Raw genomic sequence first — 25,525 nt, forward strand, 5'->3', positions numbered from 1 at the left:
AGGTCCGCGGTGGCTTCTCCAATGCTTGTGGATGGCAAGTCAGGAAGGTAGATTTACATTTTGGGAGTTTGTGGATTCAGCCTAAGAGTCAAGTTTCTTTGCAAGTAAAACCTCATGGTTTTGTTGTATTCTAATTTAGAGTTGGGCATTAGCCAAATTAGGAATGAAAAATCCTACATCAGCAGGTTTACTGCTTAGTTTCATTATTGGTTCTATTTCGTAACTTCAAGCCGAGTAAAGGAGGCAGCTATAATCTTGCAAGGAATCAGGATATAGCAATTGGACAGCATTTGAATATTAGTTTTTTTAGCACAATAGCTCTATAAATTGAATGACACCTCTAAAGTCCAAAAATAAAATTGAAATTTTAAGTTGTTCCCTTAAATCTATTCACATCTCTCAGAATCTTAGGAGAAATAAATATTCCCAAAACACACATCACTTAGCATTATTTTTACCAAAAAATTTTTCTCCAAGCCAAATATTAAAGCAAAGCACATCTGTTCAAATTAGAAGTAAATTGTTAAATAAAGTTGAAATGCTCATGTGAAAAAAAAAAGGAAACAAATAAATGTGTGGCCTACCATTAATTTTTTTTTTTTTATTTCTAGGTTAGCAGTCTCGAATGCAAAGAGTCTCATCTCTGAGGTAAACTATTAATGCTTTTTATTTTTCCCAAATAACATTTCAAGGGATAACTTTGGGGTCAGAATAATAGCATTACTTTGGGTGGTTGAAAATGATTGCTTTGTATATTTCCAGGCACTTTTGATATTTGTGGTGGAGAAAATTAGTTCCAGCCAGGAGGAAGGCTTTCAATGCTCTGGTCCTTATAGTGCTTTTTACAAATGGGCTGTGACCCAGTGTGACATCATTTAATACTGGTGCTTTCCCATGCAATGAAAACTTTGACGAGGATTGAAAAATAGGTAAGAAGCAGTATAGAAGCCAGTAGCTCATCCAGCTAAAACATCACTTGATAAAACTAGAGGCCTTGGCATGGTCTTTGCTTTTGTTCTCTCTGCCTCTGATCTGTGACCAAATTCTCAGTCCCCTCCTCTCTATTTTCTCAGCCACTGTCTGCACAGTTCTTTACTGTCTTACCCCAAACTATTACAATATCCTTCTAAAAGTTTTCCTGCATTTTGCCCTATTTTTTTATAATCCATCCTTCGGAAGCATAGACCTGATTATGTCATCCTCCTGCTGAAAGCTTTATTTGCCGCAACTCGGATGATTCTGGTGAGGACAAGGGTCTCTGGGGTTCTGTTTACTTTGGAGTAAGACCTTCACTGACATTCCAGCCCCACAGAAAAGGAAGTGTTAGGGTTAGGCAGATTGTCAGGTCCCAACCAAGTAACTCAGGGTCCTTCCAGAAGCCACAAGCCTAGGGGGAAACTGGATTGCTGATGAGGACATCAAGACAGAAGCCCAGCTGTATACTGGGCACATGGGGAGGGTGGGAGAAGGCTTGAGGCCCAATGGACATTGAATGCCCAAGTACAGTGGGTGACTATACCCAGTGCCCACTCTCCAATGGATACAAGATAACCAATCTACTTCCTGTCCTGTTCCGGAACCCTCCGAGGCTGAATGGACCAGTTTGAGATCTTGGTAACGCCAGTGGAGCAAGACTAAGAAAGGCTTTCTCTGGTCTCTGCAGTCATGGTTCCCAACCTGAGCTCATCATCTGAGTTTCTTGGGAAGAGTCCAGGTATCCATTACAAAAGGTCTAAATCAGCCTTCCTGCCGCGCCTCCACGCACGCCCGTCGGCCCCGGGTACGTCTCCGCCACCCGCGCTCGCACGCATGGTGCGTGGTGACGTCGCGGAGGCTCGGGCGCCATCCCGGAAGCGCGAGCAAGGCCGCCATATGTGCAGGCAGCGGAGGAGGAGGAAGAGATGGACGCCCCGGAGGAGGAGGAAGAGATGGACGCCCCGGACTCGGCCTCAAGGGTCTTCTGCAGCCGCATTCCTGAGCATGGTGAACGTGGACGATGTCAACGCCATCATCCTGGCCCAAAAGAACATGCTGGACCGCTTTGAGAAGACCAACGAGATGCTGCTAAACTTCAACAACCTGTCGAGTGCCCGCCAGCAGCAGATGACTGAGCGCTTCCTACACCACACGAGGACCCTGGTGGAGATGAAGCGGGACCTGGACAGCATCTTCCGCAGGATCAGGACGCTGAAAGGGAAGCTGGCCAGGCAGCACCCAGAGGCCTTCAGCCACATCCCAGAGGCGTCCCTCCTGGAGGACGAGGATGAAGACCCCATCCCGCCTAGCACCACAACAACCATTGCCACCTCAGAACAAAGCACGGGCTCATGTGACACCAGCCCCGACACCGTCTCGCCCTCCCTCAGCCCCGGCTTCGAAGACCTGTCCCACGTCCGGCCTGGCTCCCCTGCCATCAATGGCCGCAGCCAGACGGACGACGAGGAGATGCTGGGCGAGTAGTCCTGCTCCCAGGGGTCTCAGGGCAGTGGCAGCACCCCCAGGTGCCTGAGGTGGCAGTGGGTAACCCTGCCTCAAGATCGTCAGCTTTGCCATGATAGTCTGTCATCCAGGGCTCCAGGGGGACAAGCTCCTTTCGGGGGTAGTCAAAGCCCTGTGGGGTTTGTTCTTCTCACTCCTCCCTCACCGAGAACACCTCTCCTCTGCAGGCCCCTCTGCTGGGCCGGGGGCCATCAGCGCAGCTGGAGTTGTTGGACTGGGCACAAGGGAGCTTTTCCAGATGAGGCCTGAGGTCTGCTCTGATCAACACTCCAAGGTTCCCAGAGACCAGAGCCAGATGTCCCCTGCCCCAGCACCCTGCTCAGGACCTCCTGAAGGTGGGCAAGCACTGTCCTGTCTGAGTTCACCCCAGCCCATCCCCCACACACCTGCTAATTCTGGTCTCCCTGCCCCTTCTTCCTATCAGAGTATTGATGAAAGCATCTCAAGGCGGTTTCTGAGACAGTTGTAGAAGGCTCAAGACAGAGGCTGGCCACCTACTCAGCCGAGCCAGCCTGACAAGGCCTGTTTCTCTGACCAGAGGTGTGCACCCTGAGAGCCCAGCAGGCCTCTCCTGGGGTCTCTGTGGAGCAAGCCAAGCCACCTTGGAAAACAGAGAGTTTAAACAATATTTTTGTACCCGATGTTTACAGATGCTGTTGGGAAGTTATCAGTAAAAAGACTCTGTTACTAAAAACAAAAAAAAAAACAAAAAAAACACAAAAAAACAAATGGTCTAAATCAAATTATCTAGATCTGCCCTCAGGAATATCTATTTTAAACAAGTTTTCCAGATAATTCTTTTGTAGCCAGTTCAGCACAGGTGTGGGGACCAGTGAGGTAGAGGGGGAAAAAAATCAACCTTCCTCACCGTGACATTCAAGGCTATCAACCGCCAAGCTCCCATCATTCTGTAGTCATTCACCTTAGTGGAGTTTTTTCTCTTTTCCCTAGTACTTGATCCCACTCACTTCTCTACATTTGCTCATATTTTTCTCTTTGCTTTGTATGCTGTCTTCTCCAGGTGGAAAAATCCTGTAGTTACATCAAGATCCATTGGATCTCTTGTGAAGTTTCCTCTGATCCCACCAGCAGAATTAATTGCTTCTTTTATGTTCCCGAAGAACTTTGTTCATACCATTGGTAAGTATTTATCATGTTAAGTTTATAGTGACAAGGTCAAGATATTCTGAAGCGCAAACCAGGACACATGATCCAACAATCAGAATTATCTCAGATAATCTAAGATAGTTGATCACCACCATTACAGTTGCTTGTGTGTCTTCCCTGATAAAAATATGAGCTCTTGTAGGCCAGAGATAGTGCTGAATTTACCAGTGTAACCCACTCAACCTTTAAGATAGTACAAGGCACATAGAAGATGCTTAATAAATGTTGAATCACAGAGTGTTTATGTGAATATGGTGCTACCAATGTGAGCGCCAAGATACTTTTAGCACCACTCAGAAACTAGGAGCTCCAGACTCCTCTCAGAAGGTGAACGGAGAGAGTTTTTTTGTCTTTCTCTCCCTTTCTTTGATATATTTCAGTCAAGACCAGGCATAAAGCATGCTGAGACATCAGCAGTGTCAGGCCAGGAGGGTGAGGGAGGAATCCATGACCTGCCAGAAGGGGAACTGGAGCTGGCTATGTAAGATATATACCAGATGCTAGTTCTCATAAAATTTAAATTCTAGTAGGGGAGATGGGCCCCAAAACAAGTGAAACAAATACAATATTTCCAAAATGCTTTATGTAACAAAGGAATCAGACAACAAGGAAGTACACAAATCAGATGATTCAAGTAGTGATAAGTGCCTTGAAGAAAATAAAAGTGATGATGTGTCTGAGGGGGTCTGCTTATTGAGGATGGTGGAGCAGGATTAGAGCTCTCAGGTATGTTGAGTTGTGTTGGCTCTCAGAGTAGTGGTCTCAGATGTGTTATGTTTTGTGTTGAGAAGTGAATATGAGGAAAGGGCCAGCCATGCAAAGAGCTGGCAGGAAACCTTTCCAGGAAGAGGAAACCTCAAGTGGCAAACTTGGAGATATGAATCAGCTTGAGTGTTTGAGGAACAGAAAGAGACACGATGTGGCTAGAGCCCAGTAACAGAGGGGCCAAGCTGTAGGAGATGTGGGTGGAGAGGGAGGGAGGGAAGTTTATGTGGGGCCTTGGAATTTTCTTTTTTTTTTTTGCCTGGTTTTGTTTTTACTGGAGGCTCAGGTGGCACATGACAGTCCATAAAATGGCTTTAGAGGTAGGGGGTAGAGGGGACACAAGAAGTAAACTGGGGTGGGGAAGAAAAACAACGAGGAGGGGGCCAGCTCCATGGCATAGTGTTAAGTGCGCGCGTTCTGCTTCTGGCGGCCGGGGTTCGGATCCCAGGCGCGCACCAACGCACCACTTGTCAGGCCATGCTGTGGCGGCGTCCCACGTAAAGTGGAGGAAGATCGGCACAGATGTTAGCTCAGGGCCAGTCTTCCTCAGCAAAAAGGAGGATTGGCATGGATGTTAGCTCAGAGCTGATTTTCCTCAAAAAAAAAAAAAAAAAGAGAGAGAAAGGAAAAACAACCAGGAGGAGGTAAGAGCTGGCTGGTTCCTTCTCAGCCTGATTTAAGGGAGAGAGATGGTGCCTCTGAACAATACGGATGGAGCCTTTCCCTTAACACTTGGTAGGGGAGAGAGGAAAAACAGCAAAAGACTGTTGCTTTGGCCCTCCTGAGTCTCAAGGAAAAGGAGGAGGAAAAGCTGGTGTTTTGATGTTATGAATTATGGGACAGGGAGGGTTGCTGGGTCAGTTGGAAAACTGGCAGCTCTGGTTGTCCTTTGAGTTGGAATCGCTCCAGCGTGGTGGTGGTGGGGTCCCCACTGTTGATGGGGCCTGAGGTCTGCGGGGCTGTGGGCTGCCTGGGTCCGCGGGGCTGCTGCGTTGCCACTAGAAGTAGGGGTTGTTTCGTGGGCACTGGGGCTCAGGCCAGGAACCACCAGTATGGCTTTGGCTGGGCTGGTCTTGCCATCCCCTCCTTCTGTGGGAGGCTGCTGGGGGCCCTGGGGCAGATAGGTCTTCAGTACCTGGGTGGGAATCTGGGTGTGGGAGGAATTTTCATTTTATGCCAAGTCGAATGGAAAACCCTTGGAGGGGTCGGCCCGGTGGCGCAAGCGGTTAAGTGCGCGCGCTCTGCTGTGGCGGCCCGGGGTTCGCAGGTTTGGATCCCGGGCGCGCACCAACGCACCGCTTGGCAAGCCATGCTGTGGCAGTGTCCCACGTAAAGTGGAGGAAGATGGGCATGGATGTTAGCTCAGGGCCAAGCTTCCTCAGAAAAAAAGAGGAGGATTGGCATCAGATGTTAGCTCAGGGCTGATGTTCCTCACAAAAAAAAAAAAAAAAACAAGGAAAGCCATTGGAGAGTTCTAAGCAGGGAGTGACATAATCTCATCATTTGATCTATAATTCTGAGAAATTAGGAGGTATAATTAGCAAAATTAGGTGATTTCTAAAATACTTTAAAAGGAGAGAGTATAGTGAGGAAGTACAAAGATTCAAAGGTGAGTCAGGTTATTGACTTAGCTAATTGGGTGGATGTGGGGTGCTACAGAAGGAGAAAGCTTTGTATGAGAGTTGATGTGTTATTTTAGACATGCCGAATCTGAGGGTCCCATGGGGCATCCAGGTGGAAATGTTGCATAAGAAATTGGGTATATGTGTCTGAAGCTTTGAGGAGAAGTCTCAATCAGAGATACAGATTAGAGACTCATCATCATTATGTAGATGGTTGCTAAAACCACAGGAGTGGCTGAAATTACACAGAAAGTATGCAGCATGAGTGGGCTAAGAATGAGCCCTTGGGAACAAGAATATTTTTAAAGTGGATGGAGATAACAGTATCAACATAAGAAACACGGAAAGAAATCAAGGGAATTGTTTTTGTAATAAAGACTTAAATATGTTCATTAGAGTTGATAGTATGGAGTCATTGGTGACCTTGGGGAGGTAAATTGAAGCAGAAAGTGAACGTTGACTGCTCTTTGAGAAACTTAGCAGAGAATGGAAGGAGACAAATTGTAGGGAAGAGTACAGGGTTAGTGGAATATTTTTTTAGGGTGGGAAGAAAAGAATAGAAAGGAAGAGACTGAATATTTAAGAGAAAAGGGAAATTTAGAAGAATGAGAGCTTGGAAGAAAGACTGGAGGTATTTGGAGGAGTTATCTTTAAATGGGAAGGACACCTCATTCTCTTAGCATGAAATGAGGTAGTAGAAGTGTGGATGTCCACATATTTGCGTGCAAGGTGGTAAGTGTTTAAAACTGAAGGGGGGCCGGCCCTGTGGCGTAGCGGTTAAGTGCATGCGCTCCGCTGCTGGCAGCCTGGGGTTCAGATCCCAGGCGCGCACCGCTTGTCAGGCCATGCTGTGGCAGCGTCCCACATAAAGGGGAGGAAGATTGGCACGGATATTAGCTCAGGGCCAGTCTTCCTCAGCAAAAAGAGAACTGGCATGGATGTTAGCTCAGGACTGATCTTCCTCACACACACACACAAGAAAACCTGAAGGGATTTATAGTGGATGGTCCCAATAGTCTTATTTAATCTAGTTAGATAGTAGGAAGTTGTTGGCCCAAGAGCTCTGTTTAAATATATATTTTTGCTTTTTAAAATGTTTTATTTTTTTTTATTGTGGTGAAATTTACATAACATAAAATTAACTATTTTAGAGCCAGCCTTGATGGCCTAGCAGTTAAAGTTCCATGCACTCCGCTTTGGTAGCCTGGGTTCGGTTCCCGGGTGCGGAACATAATTCATCTGTCAGTAGCCAGCTTGTGGCAGCGGCTCACATAGAAGAACCAGAAGAACTTACAACTATACACAACTATGTACTGGAGCTTTGTGGGGGACAAAAGAAGAAAAAAGGAGGAAGATTGGCAACAGATGTTATCTTAGGGAGAATCTTCGCCTGCAAAAAAAAAGAAGAAAAAGATTTTTAAAAATTAACTATTTTAAAGTGGACAATTCAGTGGCATTTAGTACATTCACAATGTTGCGCAACTGTTACTGGATACAAACACGGGTTCTTTACTCACCACACAGGAGGGGCCAAGTAAAAACTGGAACACCAGGCTCATGGCAAGGAAAGGGTTTTTATTTCAGGTGACGTGGGCCAGGAGACGAGAGTAAGTTCTCAAATTTGTCTCGTCTCCCCAAAAGACAGGAGGCAGGGGGTTTTAAAGGTTGCCAATAATGCAGCTGCTTGTAGGGAGGGGGTGCCTGTGGCCTTGCTGGTTGGCGCTTTCCCACCAGCCTGAGTTTGGCCTTGTGAAGCTGCTTGCAGGGAGGGGGTGGCCAGATAAGGGAATCCGCAGGTGGGTGTCCTTGGTTGTTTGCCTCCGTGATGAGTGGCGAATCCTGGTGCCAGGAAGCCAAGGAGTTGGGGTCTGGGGAGCTTCAGCTTCTTGATATTCTCTGGATATCAGTTTCCCTGTAACAAACCTCAATAACCAGTAATTAGCCAAAACTAATGAGGCCAGCTGGGCTTTTAACAATTTGTAACTTCTATAACTTCTATTTGCCCTGTGAAGTTCAGGGATACAAAGGTTTAAAAAAAACTGGTATTTACATATGAATGTAACTGAGACAAGCAGAGAAAGGGGATGAGTGCTTTTGGTTTTAACCCCATATATGCTGGGTTTAACGTAGGGAAACTGATACCAGGGTTGGCATCACAACCACCACCTGTATCTAGTTCTAAAATATTCTCATCACCCCAAAATGAAACCCCATATCCACTAAGCAGTTACTCTCCGTTCTCCACTTCCCCGCTCCCCTAGCAAACATTAATCTGATTTCTGTCTCTGTGGATTAGTCTATTCTGGATATTTCCTATAAATGGAATCGTACAATATATGACCTTTATGGTCTGGCTTCTTTCACTTAGCATAGTGGTTTCAAGGTTCATCCAGGCTGTAGCATGTATCAGTACTCCATTCCTATTTACGGCTGAGTAAGATTCCCTTATATGTGTATATCATAATTTGTTTATCCATTCATCTGTTGATGGACACTTGGATTGTTTCCCATTTTTTAAAATTGTGGTAAAGAACACATACCATAAAATTTACTATCTTAACCATTTTTAAGAGTGTAATACAGTAGTGTTAACTATATGCATATTGTTGTGCCACAGATCTCTAGAACTTTTTCATCTTGCAAAACTGAAATTCTACTCATTGAACAACAATTTCTCATTTTCCCCTCCCTCCAGCCCCTGGTGATTACATTCTATTTTCTGTTTCTATGAGTTTTACTACTTTAGATATCTCATATAAGTGGAATCATGCAGTATTTTTCCTTGTGTAACTGGCTTGACTAAGCATAATGTCCTCAAGGTTCATCCATGTTGTAGTGTATGACAGAATTTCCTTCTTTTTTAAGGCTGAATAATAGTTATATATATATATAAAATCACATTTTCTTTATTCATTCATTCATCAGGGGACATTTAGGTTGCTTCCATGTCTTGGCTGCTGTGAACAGTGCTGCCATGAACATGGAGTATTAGGAAAACAATCAGTCAGAAACAAGGAGAGTCAGGCAGAAGGCCACAGCTGGATAAAATATTTGATAGGAAAACAAATGATACCAAGTCTAGGGTTTGTTTAGTAGCAAAAAACATCTTAGCCAGCTGGCAGCTGTGGAGTACAGCTCCTCTTACTTGGTCATCAGGCCCTGTCCTAGGAGTTGAGTTAATTCGGAGACATATCACAGGGAGGCTATGGGTAAGTAACCTCATTTCTCTGACTGTGGAATAGGGTCAGGCAAGAGCTTGCAGTGGGAGATAATCATCAGAGACCTGGGCTGCAGGGAGCAGGAGATCTGCGCTGGGGAAGCCAGGGAGGGGTTAGCTCTGGAAGCCTCATTATTTTCCTCTTCAATCACCTCACCATCTTCTGCCTCCCTCCTCTTCTTTCTTTCTCCTCCTCCTCCTCCTTTTCTCTCTCCTCCCCCTCAGTTCTCTCCCTCTGCTGGTATTGTTCCACTTAAGCCTTCATGGACACTGTGTACAGGAAATAGGTGGGGGGTAGTGAAGACTGCTTATCTTTGCTACACTTGTGTTATCTTTGTTCTCTTAGTTCCCCACAGTTCACATCCCTTCCCCAGTACAGATCAGTTGAGCTGAGGAGCTGCAACCAGGCAGAGTTTTCAAAGACAGCACCACTGCTCCAGGCTAAAGAATCTCTGGTCACTTCTCCAAGAAATGGCTTAGGTTGTCTCAAAGGCTGGGAGCCATGCTCTCACTGCCTGCTGAGCAAGTGTGAGCCTGCTTCAGGTTCTCCTTCCCTTTCCCCTCAAAGTCCAGATCTGGAGAGACAGGAGGACTGGCTGCTCAGCCCCAGCCACCCATAAAGAGGACAAGAAGGAAAGCAGAAGTGCAGCCCATTGCCAGGGTTAGCTCTCAACTTCCAAAATTCTCACTACCCCCTTAATTGGCTTAGTGACACTAAACACTTCTGATCAGAGCAGAGATCAAAGTCTTGAATGATTTACTCCTCTCTTCTGTCTGCTCCAGTCCATGTGACAGTCTTGCTTTAGTGAGCCTGGTGAGCTAGCTCATCGCTGGCATGGATTCAGTAGCAAGAAGTAGGGGTAGGGAGGCCAGTTTCACCCTCCCCGGCTGAGGAAAGAGGAGGGCAGGAACACTTCCTGTGCTGTATGCTAGCCACACGAGTGACAGTTACTTCCTAGGTATTAATATCAGTCTGTTCCCTAATCCATGGGCCACTTGGGCGGTGACATGTAAACTGAACATTTACTCATGCTTTTGCACTTTCTTTTATTTTAGTTTCTGTTGTTGTTAAAGTTCTCTTTTAGCAATATTTATCTGCCCTTGCTTTGATGAGGGAAAGGGGGAAACAAGGTTTTGGTTCATGGCTAGGCCTGCAGAGAGGATCCGTGTAGCACAAAAGTTTAGTTAAGCAGTTGGCAGTAAGAAGAGCCCGGGAGAGAGGTAAGAATTCAGCAGGAGAGAGAGGTCTGGCCAGAACCCCCTTGACCATTTCTTCCTGACCACCTGGAGTTGCCTACTGCACAAGCCCATCTCTGTGTATTGCTTAGAGGATTTTTGTTTGATTTGGCTTAGAGTTGTGGAAATATTTACTTCTGATTGCGCAGCAGGTGGGTAGGCATAGGATCAAGGAAGAAGGGAGAGGACTCTTTGATTTGGCCGTCAGGTCCGTTTGTTCCAGGAATTCTAAAAGGGAGCTCTGGATAGAGTTTCATACAGTAATCATTTTTCAGGTTAGCCTCATTCAGTGAGTTTGGCTACATTAGGTGGACTAACTTGGAACCCCCGGTTTCAAGTCCTGAACGACAGAACTAGATGTGAACTCTTGGAGCATGAATCATTTGAAACTACCTGTATGTGAAATGTCTTTGTTGTTCCTTGCCCTCTGGTGGCTCACATTAATTCATAATTCTGCTCAAAGTCAAACACCCTTTAGGACCAGCCTAGGGTGATTCCTCTTGGCCAGCTCTGGAGAAGGATTGGGCCACCTGCTGTACACAGAAACCGAGAGAAACCCAGGCAGGATGAACAATGAGATTCCCAAGTAGTTCAAGCTCCCAGTCAGTCAGTCTTCTCTGGGCTCAAGGCCCAGTTATTCTAGAGGCTGTGCTGTATATAGAACAACACTGATGATGAGCCTGTTAGAACAATTTGATCTCTGATACCTGCGAAGAAGACTGGTGCATGATAAATGAAGATGACCTTTAGACTGTTATAGGGAATTGATAATGATGTTTATATCCCATGAAAGGCCCAGAAAGGTTATCTCCCAGCCCTTCTTAAAAAGTGATGATTGAACTAGAGAAAATCTTTGAGAGACTTCTGGGCAGCTACTGAGCCAGGTAATTAGATAACACACCAGTCTCAAACATCATAAAAGTATCCTCTGTCCCTTGAAACAGAAGCTGGAGCCCTCCTGTAGAACAGCTTTCTCAATGCTCTCTACCACGTCTTGTTTTCTTTGTAACGTTTCCTTTTCTTTTATGTCTTTCTTTTCTCAACTCTCAGATTTCCAAAGGCGTACTTGAGATCTCATAGACTGTTCTTTACAACAAAGGTGGGCACAGTGTTAAAAGGGATATAAGCAAGGGTATTTGTCTTAATAATAGGAGGTTCTAGCTAAGTGCTTTCACTGGGTAATTGCTCAGTTTTAGATCCAAATTTCAAACCACTTATAAACATTTCTTCTTGAATATCAGAAAGGCATCCCTGTATTAGTTTTCTATGATTGCCGTAACAAAATATCACAAACTGAGAGGCTTAAGGCAACAGAAATTTATTCTCTCAGTTCTGGAGGCTAGAAGTCTGGAATCCAGGAGTCAGCAGGGTTGGTTCCTTCTGGAAGCTCTGAGGGAGAATCTGTTCCATGCCCCTCTCTTCTAGCTTCTGGTGGTTGTTGGCAATCAGCATTCCTGGCTCGTAGATACATCATTTCAATTTCTGCTTCCATCTTCACGTGGCTGTCTTCCGTCTATGCGTGTGTCTGTGTTTCTCCAAATCTCTCTCTCCTTATAAGGACACCAGTCATTAGATTTAGGGCCCACGCTAATCAAATATGACTGCATCTTAACTTGATTACATCGGCAAAGACACTATTTTTGAATAAGGCACATTCACAGGTACTGGGAGTTAGGACTTTAACATATCTTTTTGGGGGACACAATTCAACACACAACAATCCTCGGCTACAATTCTAAAGCCAAAATCGTGATCTTCCCTAAAACTATACCTCAGACTTTCCATTCAGTTCAATCATTCATTTATGCAACAAATATTGGGCACCTGCTCAGCATAACTGTTGGCACTGTGAATATGATAGTAAACATCAGCAAAGACCATGAAAATCATTTATATAAGTCTGAAAGCATCCTCTATTTTATCACCCTCCTCCCCAAATCCAAACCATCATCGTGTCTTGTTGACTTTATTTCTTGAATATGTTTCAGATCCATTCACTTCTTTCCAACTCCACCTCCAACTCCGGAGCCCAAACTCTTACATTCTCTTGCTTGGACCATTGTAATTGCCTTCTGATTGCAAATCACATTTGATTCTACTCCTGTCTAATAAGTTTCCACATTGCGACTAGATTCCCTCCTACCTCCCCTCCACAAACGTACACTTAAAACACTTATGACTTCCCAATACTTTCAGAATAAAACCAAACTCCTAATCCTGGTCAGTGAAGCTCTGGGTGTTGGGCTCTCCCTGCCCTCCCAGCCACGGCTCTTACTGTGCCCTACCCCTCGCTTTCTTAGGTGTAGCCACATTGGTCTTCTTTCAATCTCTCAAATTTTAAAATGTGTACAGATCACCTGGGAATCTTGTTAAAATGCAGATTCCAATTAATTTGATCTGGGATGGGGCCTGAGATTCTGCATTTCTAACCAGCTCCCAGGTGATTCGATGCTTCTGGTCCAGGGCTCTGCTTTGAATCCAAAGGTCTATCAGTCCCCATGACCCCTTTGCAGATGCTTTTGCACAAGCTGTCCCTGGTTTTCCTCAATACTCTTTCCTCCTCTCTTCACTTGAACACATTGTTCAGATCTCAATTCAGTATCGCTTCTCAGGGAATTCTCTGATCTCCCCAGCTAAGCCAGATCCCCTCAACACCACTGTGAAGTCTCATGGAACCAGATGCCTCTCTTTAGCACTTAGCACAGTCAAGTTCTGTGTTTTCTGTGGACATTGTTTTGATCAAATATTTATCTCCCCCACTAGACTATAGGCTCCACAAGGAAGGGTCTGTGTCTGTTTCTGATTACGGTTGTATCCCCAGAGCCCAACACAGCGTGAGGCTCTCAGAATAGACACTCATTAAATATTTGTTGGATGAATGAACGAGTGATACCCAAGTCCCTAGCATTCTTTCCCTTCACTAGCAGAGTAAAGGAGTGACTTAATTATGCTGCCCCAGTGGATGTTTAGACACTCAGAAGAAAATGGCTTTGTCTTTCCCTTGTTGTCACAGGAATCCTGCTGCTTCTATTTTGGATTGCCCCCGATGATGTCAACAACCTTTGTACACACACTCTGAGTTTGTTTCTGCCTTGTGGCTGTTCAGCTCAGATGGTGACCTGGGGTTAATAAACTCGCGTTTTTGCAAGCAACAGAGATTCTCTCTGATTACTTCAAATAACTTGTAAGGCTATATGTGAAAATAAGGGAGATGGGGATCTCAGCCGGATAGGCAGTCCACTCAGACAGCAGAGCTCTGCACTGCTGTCTGGGGTTAAATGCAGCCAGCCCTTGTCGCTGTGTCAATAGTGTGGGTTGATTGCTCTGTACTGTGTGGCCCCACCACTAAGACAGCTCAGCTACTCTTCCTGGCTTTGTATCGCTTGGAGTATCTTTCAGTTTCTGTTATTGCCACCACTTGGTTACCTTTCACTACCAACTGCTTGCTCATAGTTTCTGCCGTTTCCTTTCCCTGTGGTATCGCTGCGTCTGCCTTCTTGGCTTTTATTCCCTGGTGTCTGTTGCTCTCATTCTCTGTATACTTTGCCTTCATATTCACCCAGAGGGGATATTCACCCAGAGGGGATTTGATTGCTTTGCTTAATCACTATTATCTTTTTCTGATTCTCATGTCACAACAAGCCTAGGCCCCTGACAGGCCTGTACCGGATTTGCTTCCTGTGAGTTTGGTGCTCATGCTGGTCCAAGCAGGTCTGAGCAGGACAGTATGCTCACATGCAGTGGTGTGCTGGAGGTGGCTCCTACTGGTCCTCCAGAGCTGATAGTGAAATATTTAGAAATTTGATGAGCCCAGTTGTTAAAGAGTTGATAGCCTGAAATCAGCCCAGGTAGGAGTATTTACACTATGGAAATTGGCAAAGGCTACAAATCAGGGCTCTTTTTTCCCACAGAGCCAGTTTGCCAGCACACAGCTGCATGGAATAGAGAACAAGGCTCATCCTCAGGAAGCGTTCAGAGCCGTTTCTCTTGGTGGTGTGGTTGCCATTCTGAGGCTTCCCTGATGGGGGCAGTGTAGCTGGCAAGTGCCCTGCGTGGCTGATTCAGTCTCGACAGGTCACTCCCAGGGCTTTCAAAGTAGACGCAGGCTCCTTTCATTATTGTTGCTGCCTCAGTTGCTGCTATACTTATATTTTTGGTTTAGTTTTGTGGGAAACAAACACTGAGATGGAGATTTGTATGCAAAAACGTTTTGAGGAGTGTGCTTGAGTTCATCCTTATGGAGGAGAGAAGAAGGTAAGATTGCACACAGGGAGGAATGGAACTGCAGTGTATTCATCAAAAAGGTATCAGCTGATCCCGTGAAAAAGACAAGCAATTAGATGGGCATTGCTCACTGGCCGAGGTGGCTCTTTTCAGAGCAGAGTGATTCCCAGGGAAGAGCCCAGCTGAGAACCATGGATCGGCCACCAACACTCTCAGCAGATGGAAAGATGAGTACCTTGTATTAAAGGGCAGTCGGGGTGGCTCACACACATCCAGTACGTGTAGAAGGGAAAAAAGTATGTAAAAATGGTTAAAATTTCCCTAGAGCATGTTAAAGTTACTTGATTAAGTTCCCAAGTAGGAAAGCTTTCATCATTTTTAACAAATCTTTAAAGGTTATTACTCTTACTTCATACAATCTTTCCATTTTTCAGAGCCCTCATTTCCTGAAAAGAATTGCAATCCCCGGTTTCCTCACCAGCAGGATCAGAAGACAGTATAATTGACATTTCATAGTATCACACTTACCTGTCTTGATCACCTCTGCCCACCTCTGCTTGTCCTTTCTTCTCAGAGGGGGTTCCTGTCACCAGCATGAGTGTCATAAACCAATGATTACATATTCGGCTGCAGCCTCTTTCTCTTCACGTTCCTACATCTTCTTCCTGGCATTGGTTTCAATGTTTCCCACCCCTCTTTGTCTGGCAGAACTCTGTTTTTTTTTTTTTAATATAAAGTGAAGATTTTTATTTTATTTATTTATTTATTTTTTGGTGAGGAAGATGGTCCCTGAGCTAACATCTGTGCCCATCTTCTTCTGTTTTGTATATGGGACGGCGCCACAGCACGGCTTGATGAGTGGTCTAGGTCTGTACCTGGGATCCGAACCTGTGAAGCTGAGAACCCCAGGCCACTGAAGCAGAGCGCACCTAACTTAACCACTGCACCACCGTGCTGGCCCCTGGCAGACCTCTTGTACCTTTCTGTGGGTCTCAACAGCCTATGTTGACCTGCCCAATTTGCAGATATGGGTGCCCCAAGAAGTACTACATTGGGGGAGCCTTGCCAGATGTGGCACATTAAAGATGGCTACCAGTTCTTTGACTCTCCTCCCATCAAGAGGTTGTAGGGGAGAGAGGAGTGTCTACGTCCCTTTGCCTTGAAACTGTGTGACTCAGTGATTGCTTTGACCAGTGGCAAATGGCAGAAATGATATTGTACAGGTTGCCTGGCACAGCCCTTAAGAAACTGGCAGGTTCCATCTCCTTGTTCCTGGAAAACTTTTTCCAGGAGCACTGAGTTATGTAAGAAGTCCAACTAGCTGAGAGCATCGTGTGAAGAGTCCAGCATAGGCGCTCTGGTCAGTGGCCCCAGCTGAGCCCAGCCTGCCAGTCATCCCTGCCCAGGTGCCAGGCGTGCATGAAGCCGTGTTAGACCCTCTGTTCAGCCCATCCACCAGCTGAATACCCTGAGCAACTTCACCCAGTGCCACAGGGAGCAGAGGAATCACCCAGCTGAGCCCTGCCTGAATTCCTGATATACAAGATCTTAAGATATTATAAAATGAGTATTGCTTTGAGCTGCTACAGTTTGGGTTGATCTATTACATGGCATTAAATCACGAGATCATCAAGTGTATGGCATTCTCAGTCTCTGACCAGGACAGTGATATTTTCTTCATAGTTGTTTCATAAATGCTACAACTGAATGTTCCAAAAAGTGTTAACAATTAAATGTTATTCAAATTTCATTAAGAAATTAAGTGTCTAAGACCTCTTTCTGTTATCTCCCTAGACATGCATCAGGATGTATATTTGGAGTTCAAAGATTTTTTCCCTTAGATGAGTAGGTATGGAAAGTGCCATACCTTTCTCTACGTTTTCTCCCTTTTTTCTCTTTCTCTTGGATTATAGTCCTTTCCGTCTAAGCCATACCTTGTAGAAAGGAATATGAAGAGGCTGGGAAATAGAAGGTTAAAAGCAGTGGTGTTTGGGGTCGCCTTCCCTCCTTCAGAATGGAGTGGATGACACAGGTCATTTACCACTTGGGGGATGTATCTCTCCTCAAGGACAGAGAGCTTCAGAAGTCTGACCTTGCTCAGAAGATGCCACTCCAAGGGCATTCCGCTCCAAGTCACAGGTTGAAATTACTCTATTTGAGTCCACGTGCATCTCAACTCATTGGCTCTAGCGCATTTACGTTGCATTTGTTATCTTTAAGCTCTGCCTTTTTAGATCAGTGGTTCGCAACCCAGGATGCACATCAGAACCACCCAATGAGCTTTTAAAAGGTACTGATGCCTGAACTCCACCCTAGAGCTCCTGATTACATTGGTCCGTGGGCACCAAGGCATCAGTATTTTTTTACAAGCTCCTTAGGTGGTTCTGATATGCAGCCCGGGCTGAGAACCAAAGTGCCCTGAGGAATCACTGCATGCTTGCACATCTTGATTAGTGTTTCTCTTCTCCCTCATGAGACCCCAGCATCCTGAGGACTTATCCTAGGTCATATTTACACTTCTTGTCTGGTTTTTATATGCAGCCCTTTCCATCTCATTCCCCATCCTTCTGCATAAATAAGGTGTTAGTGAGGAGGAAAGCCTGGGGGAAGAGAGGTGTTCAGAACAAGGCTTCTGACACTGGAGACTTGAAGGTACCTGGGTAGGGAGGGCTCACATCACTGATGGCAAGATTCTCCTGTACCCAATGGGAATCCCAACAAACTTGAATGTGGCAATGAGAACTGCCCAGAAGACAAGCTTTTGAGGTCTCCTGAAATATGCTGACGGGGGTCCCTGAGCTATATTACCCTTGTGCCTTCTCTGTCTCACTCATCTGGTCCTCTCGTTGCAACCTGTGGTTCTGGACACAGCCATGGTACCATTATCACTATCTTTGCTGGTCCAGTTCCCCTCTCTTCAACTTGACAGCTGGAGTTCTATCCTAATTCTGCCTGCTTCATGAAGTCTTTCCTGAGTCCATCCCCAGCCAGTCTCATGTATTGTTTGGAACTTTCATAACATCTGGCAGCAGGCAGAGTAGAAATAACAATGGATTGGGGACTAGACCAGGCTCCAATTCTGCACAAACCGGTAGTGCCTGAGCATCTATACTCACAATAAGTGTTTGTCAAATGACTGAATGATGGAATGAATGAGTTGCCTTGGGTGAGAAACTTTTCTGAACTTCCATTTCTTTACCTGTGATTAGGGTCATTATAAAGAAGTTTGTGTTTTTTTTTCCCCCCTCTAAGAGTGGTCCTTGGAATGCCTGTATCAAAATCCTCTGGAATTCTTGTTTAAGTGCTGAGTCCTGCCCTCCCATCTGAATCAAAATTGCTGGAGGTCTGAGAATCTATGTTTAACATGCACCCCGTGATTATTATGTTCAGTAAAGGTGGAAAACCACTGAATTAGTGGTTATCTGTTCAATTAAAGTGACATGATGGCAGTTACAAATGTAAAACCTTGGAATTCATAGAGATGGGAGATTCTTTTTGTTGACGGTAGATGGAAGAGATCTCTTGGGTGGAAAAGCTGTTAGGTAGTAGAAAGAACTTGAAATACTCCAGGAACTTCATCTGCAGGTGGAAACATGTTGGGGCAGAGTGATAGCAGCAAATTTGAATATCACTGATTATTCGCATATCCTCTCCCTTCATAGTCAATAATTACATATTAAATACCTGCTCATCAGGCTAAGCCAAGTACTGGGGTATGGGGGTGATTTTTGCTACATCTATTCCGTGTAGATGTGGCTGTTATATTATTTATACCTGGCAGTGTCAGTTCCAGGACCAGGAACCAGAAGCCCAAGGAAGTAACTGAATCCAATTTCCAAGATGCTCAACTGTCTTCTTACAAAATCTTGAACTCTGCATTGCAACTTCTTTTTTGACTAGGGTTTATGGATTCTGTTTTCCATAGGAATGGCTTCTGAATTTTATAAATGAGATAAGCGAGGGAGAATAAGACTTTCTTTATAAGAATTTTTCTTGGTACATATCTTTGCTGTGATGTACCAGATCTAAGCTGGGGCTGCATGTTATATTACAGGTTTTTGGACTGTGAATCTCCTAAAGATATAAAATCACCAACTGTGATGACTTTATTCCTGCTCAAATCAGCATGCGGCTTCCGATGAAATTTCTGGTCATCAAAGAGCAGACTTGCTGTGCTTCTGATTAATTGTCAGAGCCTCTCTTGTTAGAAGAGCTGCCTTTATTTCTGTCTATATTACTGAGCCACTGTGTGATCTTAAGTATGTTAAAGAGCTTTGGGATATCTTAGTTTCACATTCTGTAAAATGGTGATAAAAATACATTGCATGCATCTTTCAGAAGCACTATGAGGATTAATGAGATAATGTTAGCAGGCATATTAAAGTCACCCAGTTTTTTTGTATTCAGATTTCTGATTCATTTCCTAATACTAAAAAAGGGTCATCTATTTAAAAAAAAATAAAAAGCAACCATGCAGGATTAAGATTATGGGAAGCTGTATTAGTTATTTCCCAAAAGGAACAAACAAACGACAAGGGGAATTATTAAGCTTCTATATATAAATCTTCTCTTTTACTTTAATTCCATGTTTTGTCCATACTTTAGAAGAGAATTTTTTACTGTGCTAGGATTCTTGATCCATATGCCAGACCGTCTGTTTAATTTAAAAACCACTGAAATGGACTGAAACCTTACATTGTCAGTAATAATTTGCTTTCCTGAATAATGAGGGTGATATCCCTAAACAGGCAATAAGCCCAGAGCCCATGAGCATTGTTATCTTATCTCTGAGACACCTCAATCCCTGCTGGAGGAAACTCAGAACCAAAATTCATGGGCTAAGAATAAGAGAGGAGCTATCCATCATCGCTGGCCCATCCATCATGCTGTTGCCCCACATCGTGCCTGCCATGAATTTCATCAGTGGCTGTATTTTATAAGTCGAACCTGGTGATCAGACAGGGTCACCCTGAAACCCCATCTGGAGAGGGAGGCATCATGTGGCTGCCTGCCTCTCCTAGATTGATGGCTATCCCAGCATCCGTTGGTTTTCAAGATATGGAAGACAGCTTAGAAAAAGCTAAGGCTCTTTCTGCCAACTTTAAAAAAGCCAACTTTCTGGCTCCAAAAGTGGACACAAACCACAGGAACTGGGCGTTGAGTGGGAGGAGAGGGACTGGAGGGAGGGAAAAAAGAGGGAATAGAACAAACGAGAAATAAAACATTGGAAAAAGAAAAAATATAAGCAAGGTGGGGGGAGGAGACACCCGAATTATATGTAAAAGTGAGGATAAAAGAAAAAAAAGAAAACAAATGGAAATAAATCAGAAAGATACTCATTTTCACATTCACTGAGGTGATAGGTTTGGATCCTCCACAAAGCTCCCTGTGTCAAGTGCACTGTATCTACTTTCCCAGGAGCCTTTCGTTTTCACGGTGTTTACGTATATCCTCCCCACTCAGTCCTTTCAACAAGCTAGTCCAATATTATCTCTATTTTACCTGTGAGCAAAAGGAGGCAGATTTATTGTGAAGCAAATAAAGCTTAAGTTTCAGGGCATTTCACTAACACAGGCTCATTCCAAGGCTCTGGGACGGGCCCTAACAATGTGATTACATTGTCACATATTTCTGTAAACTTTAAAAAGGAACCACATCTTCAGATTACTGCTGTCTCTTTCCTTGCTTTTTTTTTTTTTTTTATAATTTTATTTATTTCTTTCTTTTTCCCCAAAGCCCCAGTAGATAGTTGTATGTCATAGTTGCACATCCTTCTAGTTGCTGTATGTGGGACGCGGCCTCAGCATGGCCGGAGAAGCGGTGGGAGCCCGGGATCCGAACCCGGGCCACCAGCAGCGGAGCGCACGCACTTAACCGCTAAGCCACGGGGCCAGCCCTGTCTCTTTCCTTTCTGACTTCTCCTGACTTCTCTTCCATCCTGCTTCACCTCATGTTGGGCGACACTGGGGCATTTTTTGGCACCTGGCCGAGGGAAGTTTAGGTGAGACTGCGTTTAGATGGGGTGTAGTGGGATATACTTAGGGGGTCTAGGTCACTTCCGTGTATGGTTAAGTTATTGCTAGCTGTTCCGGGCTAGAGTAGCTTTCCAGACGTGGTGCCCCTCTCCCCTGACTCAATCTCCAATTCCTGTGGCGCCTGGCTCTGTGGACAGTAGAGAAGAAAGAAAGCTTGAAATGAAGGGTGTTAGAAGGTAGTTTGGAGGAAATTTTTCCAGCCATCTGATGTGTAAAATTGTGAGCAGACCATGAAAAGACGTGGAAAAGACTTAAATGCATATTACTAAGTGAAAGAAGCCAATCTGAAAAAGCTACAGACTATATGATTCCAACTGTATGACATTCTGGAAAAAGCAAAAATAGAGACAATAAAAATACTAGTGGTTGCCAGGGATGGGGAGAAGGAGGGGGAGTGATTAGTTAGAGAGCACAGAGGATTTTTAGGGCAGTGAAAATACTCTGTATGATACTATAATGGTGGATACATGTCACTATACATTTATCCAAACCCGCAGAATATTCAACACCAAGGGTGAACCCTAAAGTAAACTATGGACTTTGGGTGATTGTGATGTGTCAATATAGGTTCATCCTTGATGAAAAATATAGTGTTCTGGTGAGTGAGTTTGGTAATGAGGGAGGCTATGCATGCATGAAGTATATGGGAAATCTCTGTCCCTTCCTCTCAATGGTGTTGTAAACCTAAAACTGCTCTAAAAAGAGGTCTTAAAAAATTGATGAAACGCAAGAAAAATACAAAAATTGCAAAAAAAAAATTGCAAACACAGAGGATTCAGTTGTTTTTGAAGCCTAGGCAAAGTGGAGATTCCTACAGTCAGGAATATACTTGCTAATGTAGCACATATAATTATAAGCACACCATTTTTCTTCCTTTTTTTTTTTTTGTGAGGAAGATCAGCCCTGAGCTAACATCCATGCTAATCCTCCTGTTTTTTTGCTGAGGAAGACCGGCTCTGAGCTAACATCCACTGCCAATCCTCCTCCTTTTTTTCCCCAAAGCCCCAGTAGATAGTTGTATGTCATAGTTGCACATCCTTCTAGTTGCTGTATGTGGGACGCGGCCTCAGCATGGCTGGAGAAGCGGTGCGTCGGTGCGTGCCCGGGATCCGAACCCAGGCCCCAGTAGCGGAGCGCGCGCACTTAACCACTAAGCCACAGGGCCGGCTGGCCCCTTTCTTCCTTTTTGATGGGAATCCCACAAATAGAATTTATTATAATAGCTGTGTTGGTAAGGCAAAAACAATACAAACAGGAAGGACAACTGAGTGTGAGGTTGCTTTTTTTATGTATCTCAACTGTCAATAAGAGAGAAACAAATTTCAATTAATCATGCTAGGAAGAAAATTTTTTTCTTTTTGTTCCCTTTAGAAAATATTACAAAATTGTCATCATATGAAAAGATTATCAAAGAGTATGCAGACAAAGATGTAGGGGGAAAGTATTATAGAGGTATTCGAGGCAGCATAAAAATATCTTATTATTCAGGATTTTGTGATATTTGCTGAATTTGTCAGCTTTTAAGATTGTTTTTATGATTTCATTTCTCACTATAAATATGTAGTCAGTTTCATGCTTAATTTTGGATTAGTAATCGTGTATTTTTCTTAAAGAGGGTCTTTAAATCACGTAGAATCTTTAAGTTTCGCAAAACCTGGATTTGATGATGGAGATACAAGTCAGATAAATAGTTTTTCTCAGATCACATGGCAATTGGTGGAAGAGGCCAAACAGCACAGAACAGCTGAGTTCTCTTCAGCCGTCTGTCTAGTACTTCAGTCTTCCTCTGGCTTTAAGAGAAAAGTGAAAGACAGTACTGCTCTGGACATGTTCCAGAAAGCACACACACATTTAAATTGATGTCACAAAATAGCTAAACATCAGAAGGATGTGACCCGGAAGGAAATGACTAATAAGTCAATGATTTTATTTTATTTATTTAAGTGGTACATTTAGTTATTAAAAAAGATATTAAAAGGTAAAACAAAAAATTAACTGAATTTATTATTTGTTTTCCTTATATATAGAGATGAATAGAGAGTACGAATGTATATTCAGTAGGCGTTAGGAACAGTGCCAAACTTGAAATCAGAAAACCTTGATTAAAGTCCCTGTTCCACTTCTATAGGGCCTGGCGATCGTGGCAGATTTGGTTAATTGGCCACATAATTCCCTCCCATCCTAGCTACCATGGTCTCTTGGAGGGTCTCCCGCAATAGCTGGTCTCCCCTCACCTCCATGGGCCTCTTGCAGTTCAGTTGCCTCACTGAAACCTGAGTGATATTTTGAAAATGCAAACAATGTCCTCTATCTGTACCATTTGTGCTTATTGTCCAGCCCCCACAACTGTCTACCCCTCCAGCTCCTTTTGCACTGCACTCCCTGTCACTTTCTGTGCCCCAGCCACCTGGTCAGGTCCCTCCAGACCCTCAAGAGGCCAAGCTGTCTGCTGCCACAGGGCCTTTGTACCTGCTGTGCCTCTGTCTTGTTCATGCCCATTTCGTTCATGCCCTCGCTTCTCTGCTCAAGCCTCATGTCCTCAGAAAGCCTTCCGTGACCCCATGTCTCGGTCAGCTTGCTGTGTCCTCTGTTTCCATGTGAACATAGCCCTTTCCGTCAGTATGTAAGGACACGTCCTCTAATGTGATAAATTGTTTCTGTCCCATAAAGCCAGACACCTGGGAGCAGGAATCCTGTCTCTTTTCATTCAACATTATATCCTGGCCGCTGCTCAGGAGAAGTCCAGTAAATATTTGCTGATGGAATGAGGCGGGTGGGCCAGAGAAAGCTGAGAACAGCCTGGTTGCTGGCAGGTGAATGGACCAAGGATAAGGAGTCGGATGTCGGGGGACTTGGGGTGGAGTTATTTCAGCGTGGGGCTGCTTAGACAGTCATTTGAGTCAGAAGACAAACTGGATGGGCCTGGGTCTCCAGAGAAAGGGGTTTCTCTCCAGTCAGCACAACAAGGCTTAGGGAACGTTTTGCTTTGTTGTGAGTGGCTCCAGGATGAGAGAGAGACAGAATCCATCTCTCTGTAGCAGACTGAGCAGAAGTAGGAGGCCTGCTTTACCCACCCCCATCCAGTTTATTCATTACATGGGGAGACTCCAGGGTATTAGAATGAGCGTGGGATAAGGAACTGGAGAATGGAAACCTGCATTCGAGTCCAGGCTCTGTCACTAACCAGTTAGCTACTCTACCTCTTGGTGCCTCAACTTCTGCGCTTGTAAAATGGGTACCTGTCCCATGACCCAGTTACTTGGCACCGATTGAGAGCCTTATCCAGACCTGCCAGGAGAACACCGGGAATGTGCCCATGTGCAGGGACCTAGTTAGTTATTAGCCATAATATGTGAAACATCATGTAAATAAAATATATTTAAAATCGCATGCTTGGTGTTATGTTTATGAACATATATATCATTCAGTTTTTATTAAGACCTTCTCAAAACTAAGGTGGCTTATTTGGCTAAAGTTAGGGGCTTAAACCAATACTCATTTAATATCTCCCGGGTCTGTTGGTCAGAATTCTGGATTGGCTCAACTGGTTTCTCTGCTTTGGGTTCACAAGGTTGAAAGATGTCCAGTAGCTGGGCTTTCATTGGGAGGCTCGAGGAAGATCCCCTTCCAAGTTCATCCAAGTTGTTAGCAGAACCCAGTTCCCTGTGGTTGTAGGGCTGAGGCCTCAGTTTCCTTGTGGCTTTCAGCTGGGGCTGCACTGAGCTTCTAGAGGCCTCTCTCTGGTCCTTGCACTCACTGCCTGCATCTGAGAGACAGGAAAGTCAGGACAACTCCTTCTCATTCTGGCATCTCCCTGAGTGTCCATCTGCTGCCTCTCTCCTCTGCGTCCAGCCTGGGAAAGTTCTCTACTTTTTTTTTTTTTTAATTTTTTGTTTATTGCAGTAACATTGGTTTATAACATTGTATAAGTTTCAGGTGTACATCATTGTACTTCTATTTCTGCATAGATTACATCATGTTCACCACGCAAATACTAACTACAACCCATCACCACACACTTGTGCTGAATTATCCCTTTCACCCTCCTCCCTCCCCCCTTCCCCTCTGGTAACCACCAATCCAATCTCTGTCCCTATGTGTTTGTTTATTGTTGTTATTATCTACTACTTAATGAAGGAAATCATACGGTATTTGACCTTCTCCCTCTGACTTATTTCACTTTGCATAATACCCTCAATGTCCATCCATGTTGTCACAAATGGCTGGATTTCATCGTTTCTTATGGCTGAGTAGTATTCCATTGTGTATATGTACCACATCTTCTTTATCCATCTGTCCCTTGATGGGCACTTAGGTTGCTTCCAAGTCTTGGCTATTGTGCGTAACGCTGCAATGAACACAGGGGTGCATGTATCTTTATGCATTGGTGTTTTCAAGTTCTTTGGATAAAAACCCAGCAGTGGAATAGCTGGATCATATGGTAGTTCTATCCTTGATTTTTTAAGGAATCTCCATACTGTTTTCCGTAGTGGCTGCACCAGTTTGCACTCCCACCGGCAGTGAATGAGAGTTCCCTTCTCTCCAACGCATGTTGTTTCCTGTCTTGTTAATTATAGCCATTCTGACGGGCGTGAGGTGATATCTCATTGTAGTTTTGATTTGCATTTCCCTGATAGTTAATGATTTTGAACATCTTTTCATATGTCTGTTGGCCATCTGTATATCTTCTTTGGAGAAATGCCTGTTCAGGTCTTTTGCCATTTTTTAATTGGGTTGGTAGTTTTTTTGTTGTTGAGATG

At 44.4% G+C, this 25,525-nt stretch overlaps 1 protein-coding gene and 1 long non-coding RNA gene across 4 annotated transcripts in view; both read left to right on the plus strand.

Annotated features, from left to right (window-relative positions):
- Window positions 1-25,525, plus strand: part of LOC131392783 (uncharacterized) — a 38,519-nt gene that overhangs the window by 12,761 nt on the left and 233 nt on the right. For all 3 annotated transcript variants that reach the window (XR_009215771.1, XR_009215772.1, XR_009215770.1), the window contains exons 2-3: window positions 2,667-2,834; window positions 3,521-3,639. This is a non-coding gene — a long non-coding RNA (uncharacterized LOC131392783). The remainder of the gene's footprint in view (window positions 1-2,666; window positions 2,835-3,520; window positions 3,640-25,525) is intronic.
- LOC131392782 (kxDL motif-containing protein 1-like) lies at window positions 1,840-2,629 on the plus strand. Its single transcript, XM_058522948.1, is given in 2 exon segments — window positions 1,840-1,973; window positions 1,975-2,629. Coding segments are annotated over 2 exon segments (558 nt in total). The 5' UTR covers window positions 1,840-1,901; the 3' UTR covers window positions 2,461-2,629.

Source organism: Diceros bicornis, chromosome 27 (genome assembly GCF_020826845.1).
Source record: "Diceros bicornis minor isolate mBicDic1 chromosome 27, mDicBic1.mat.cur, whole genome shotgun sequence".
Lineage (NCBI taxonomy): Eukaryota > Metazoa > Chordata > Mammalia > Perissodactyla > Rhinocerotidae > Diceros > Diceros bicornis.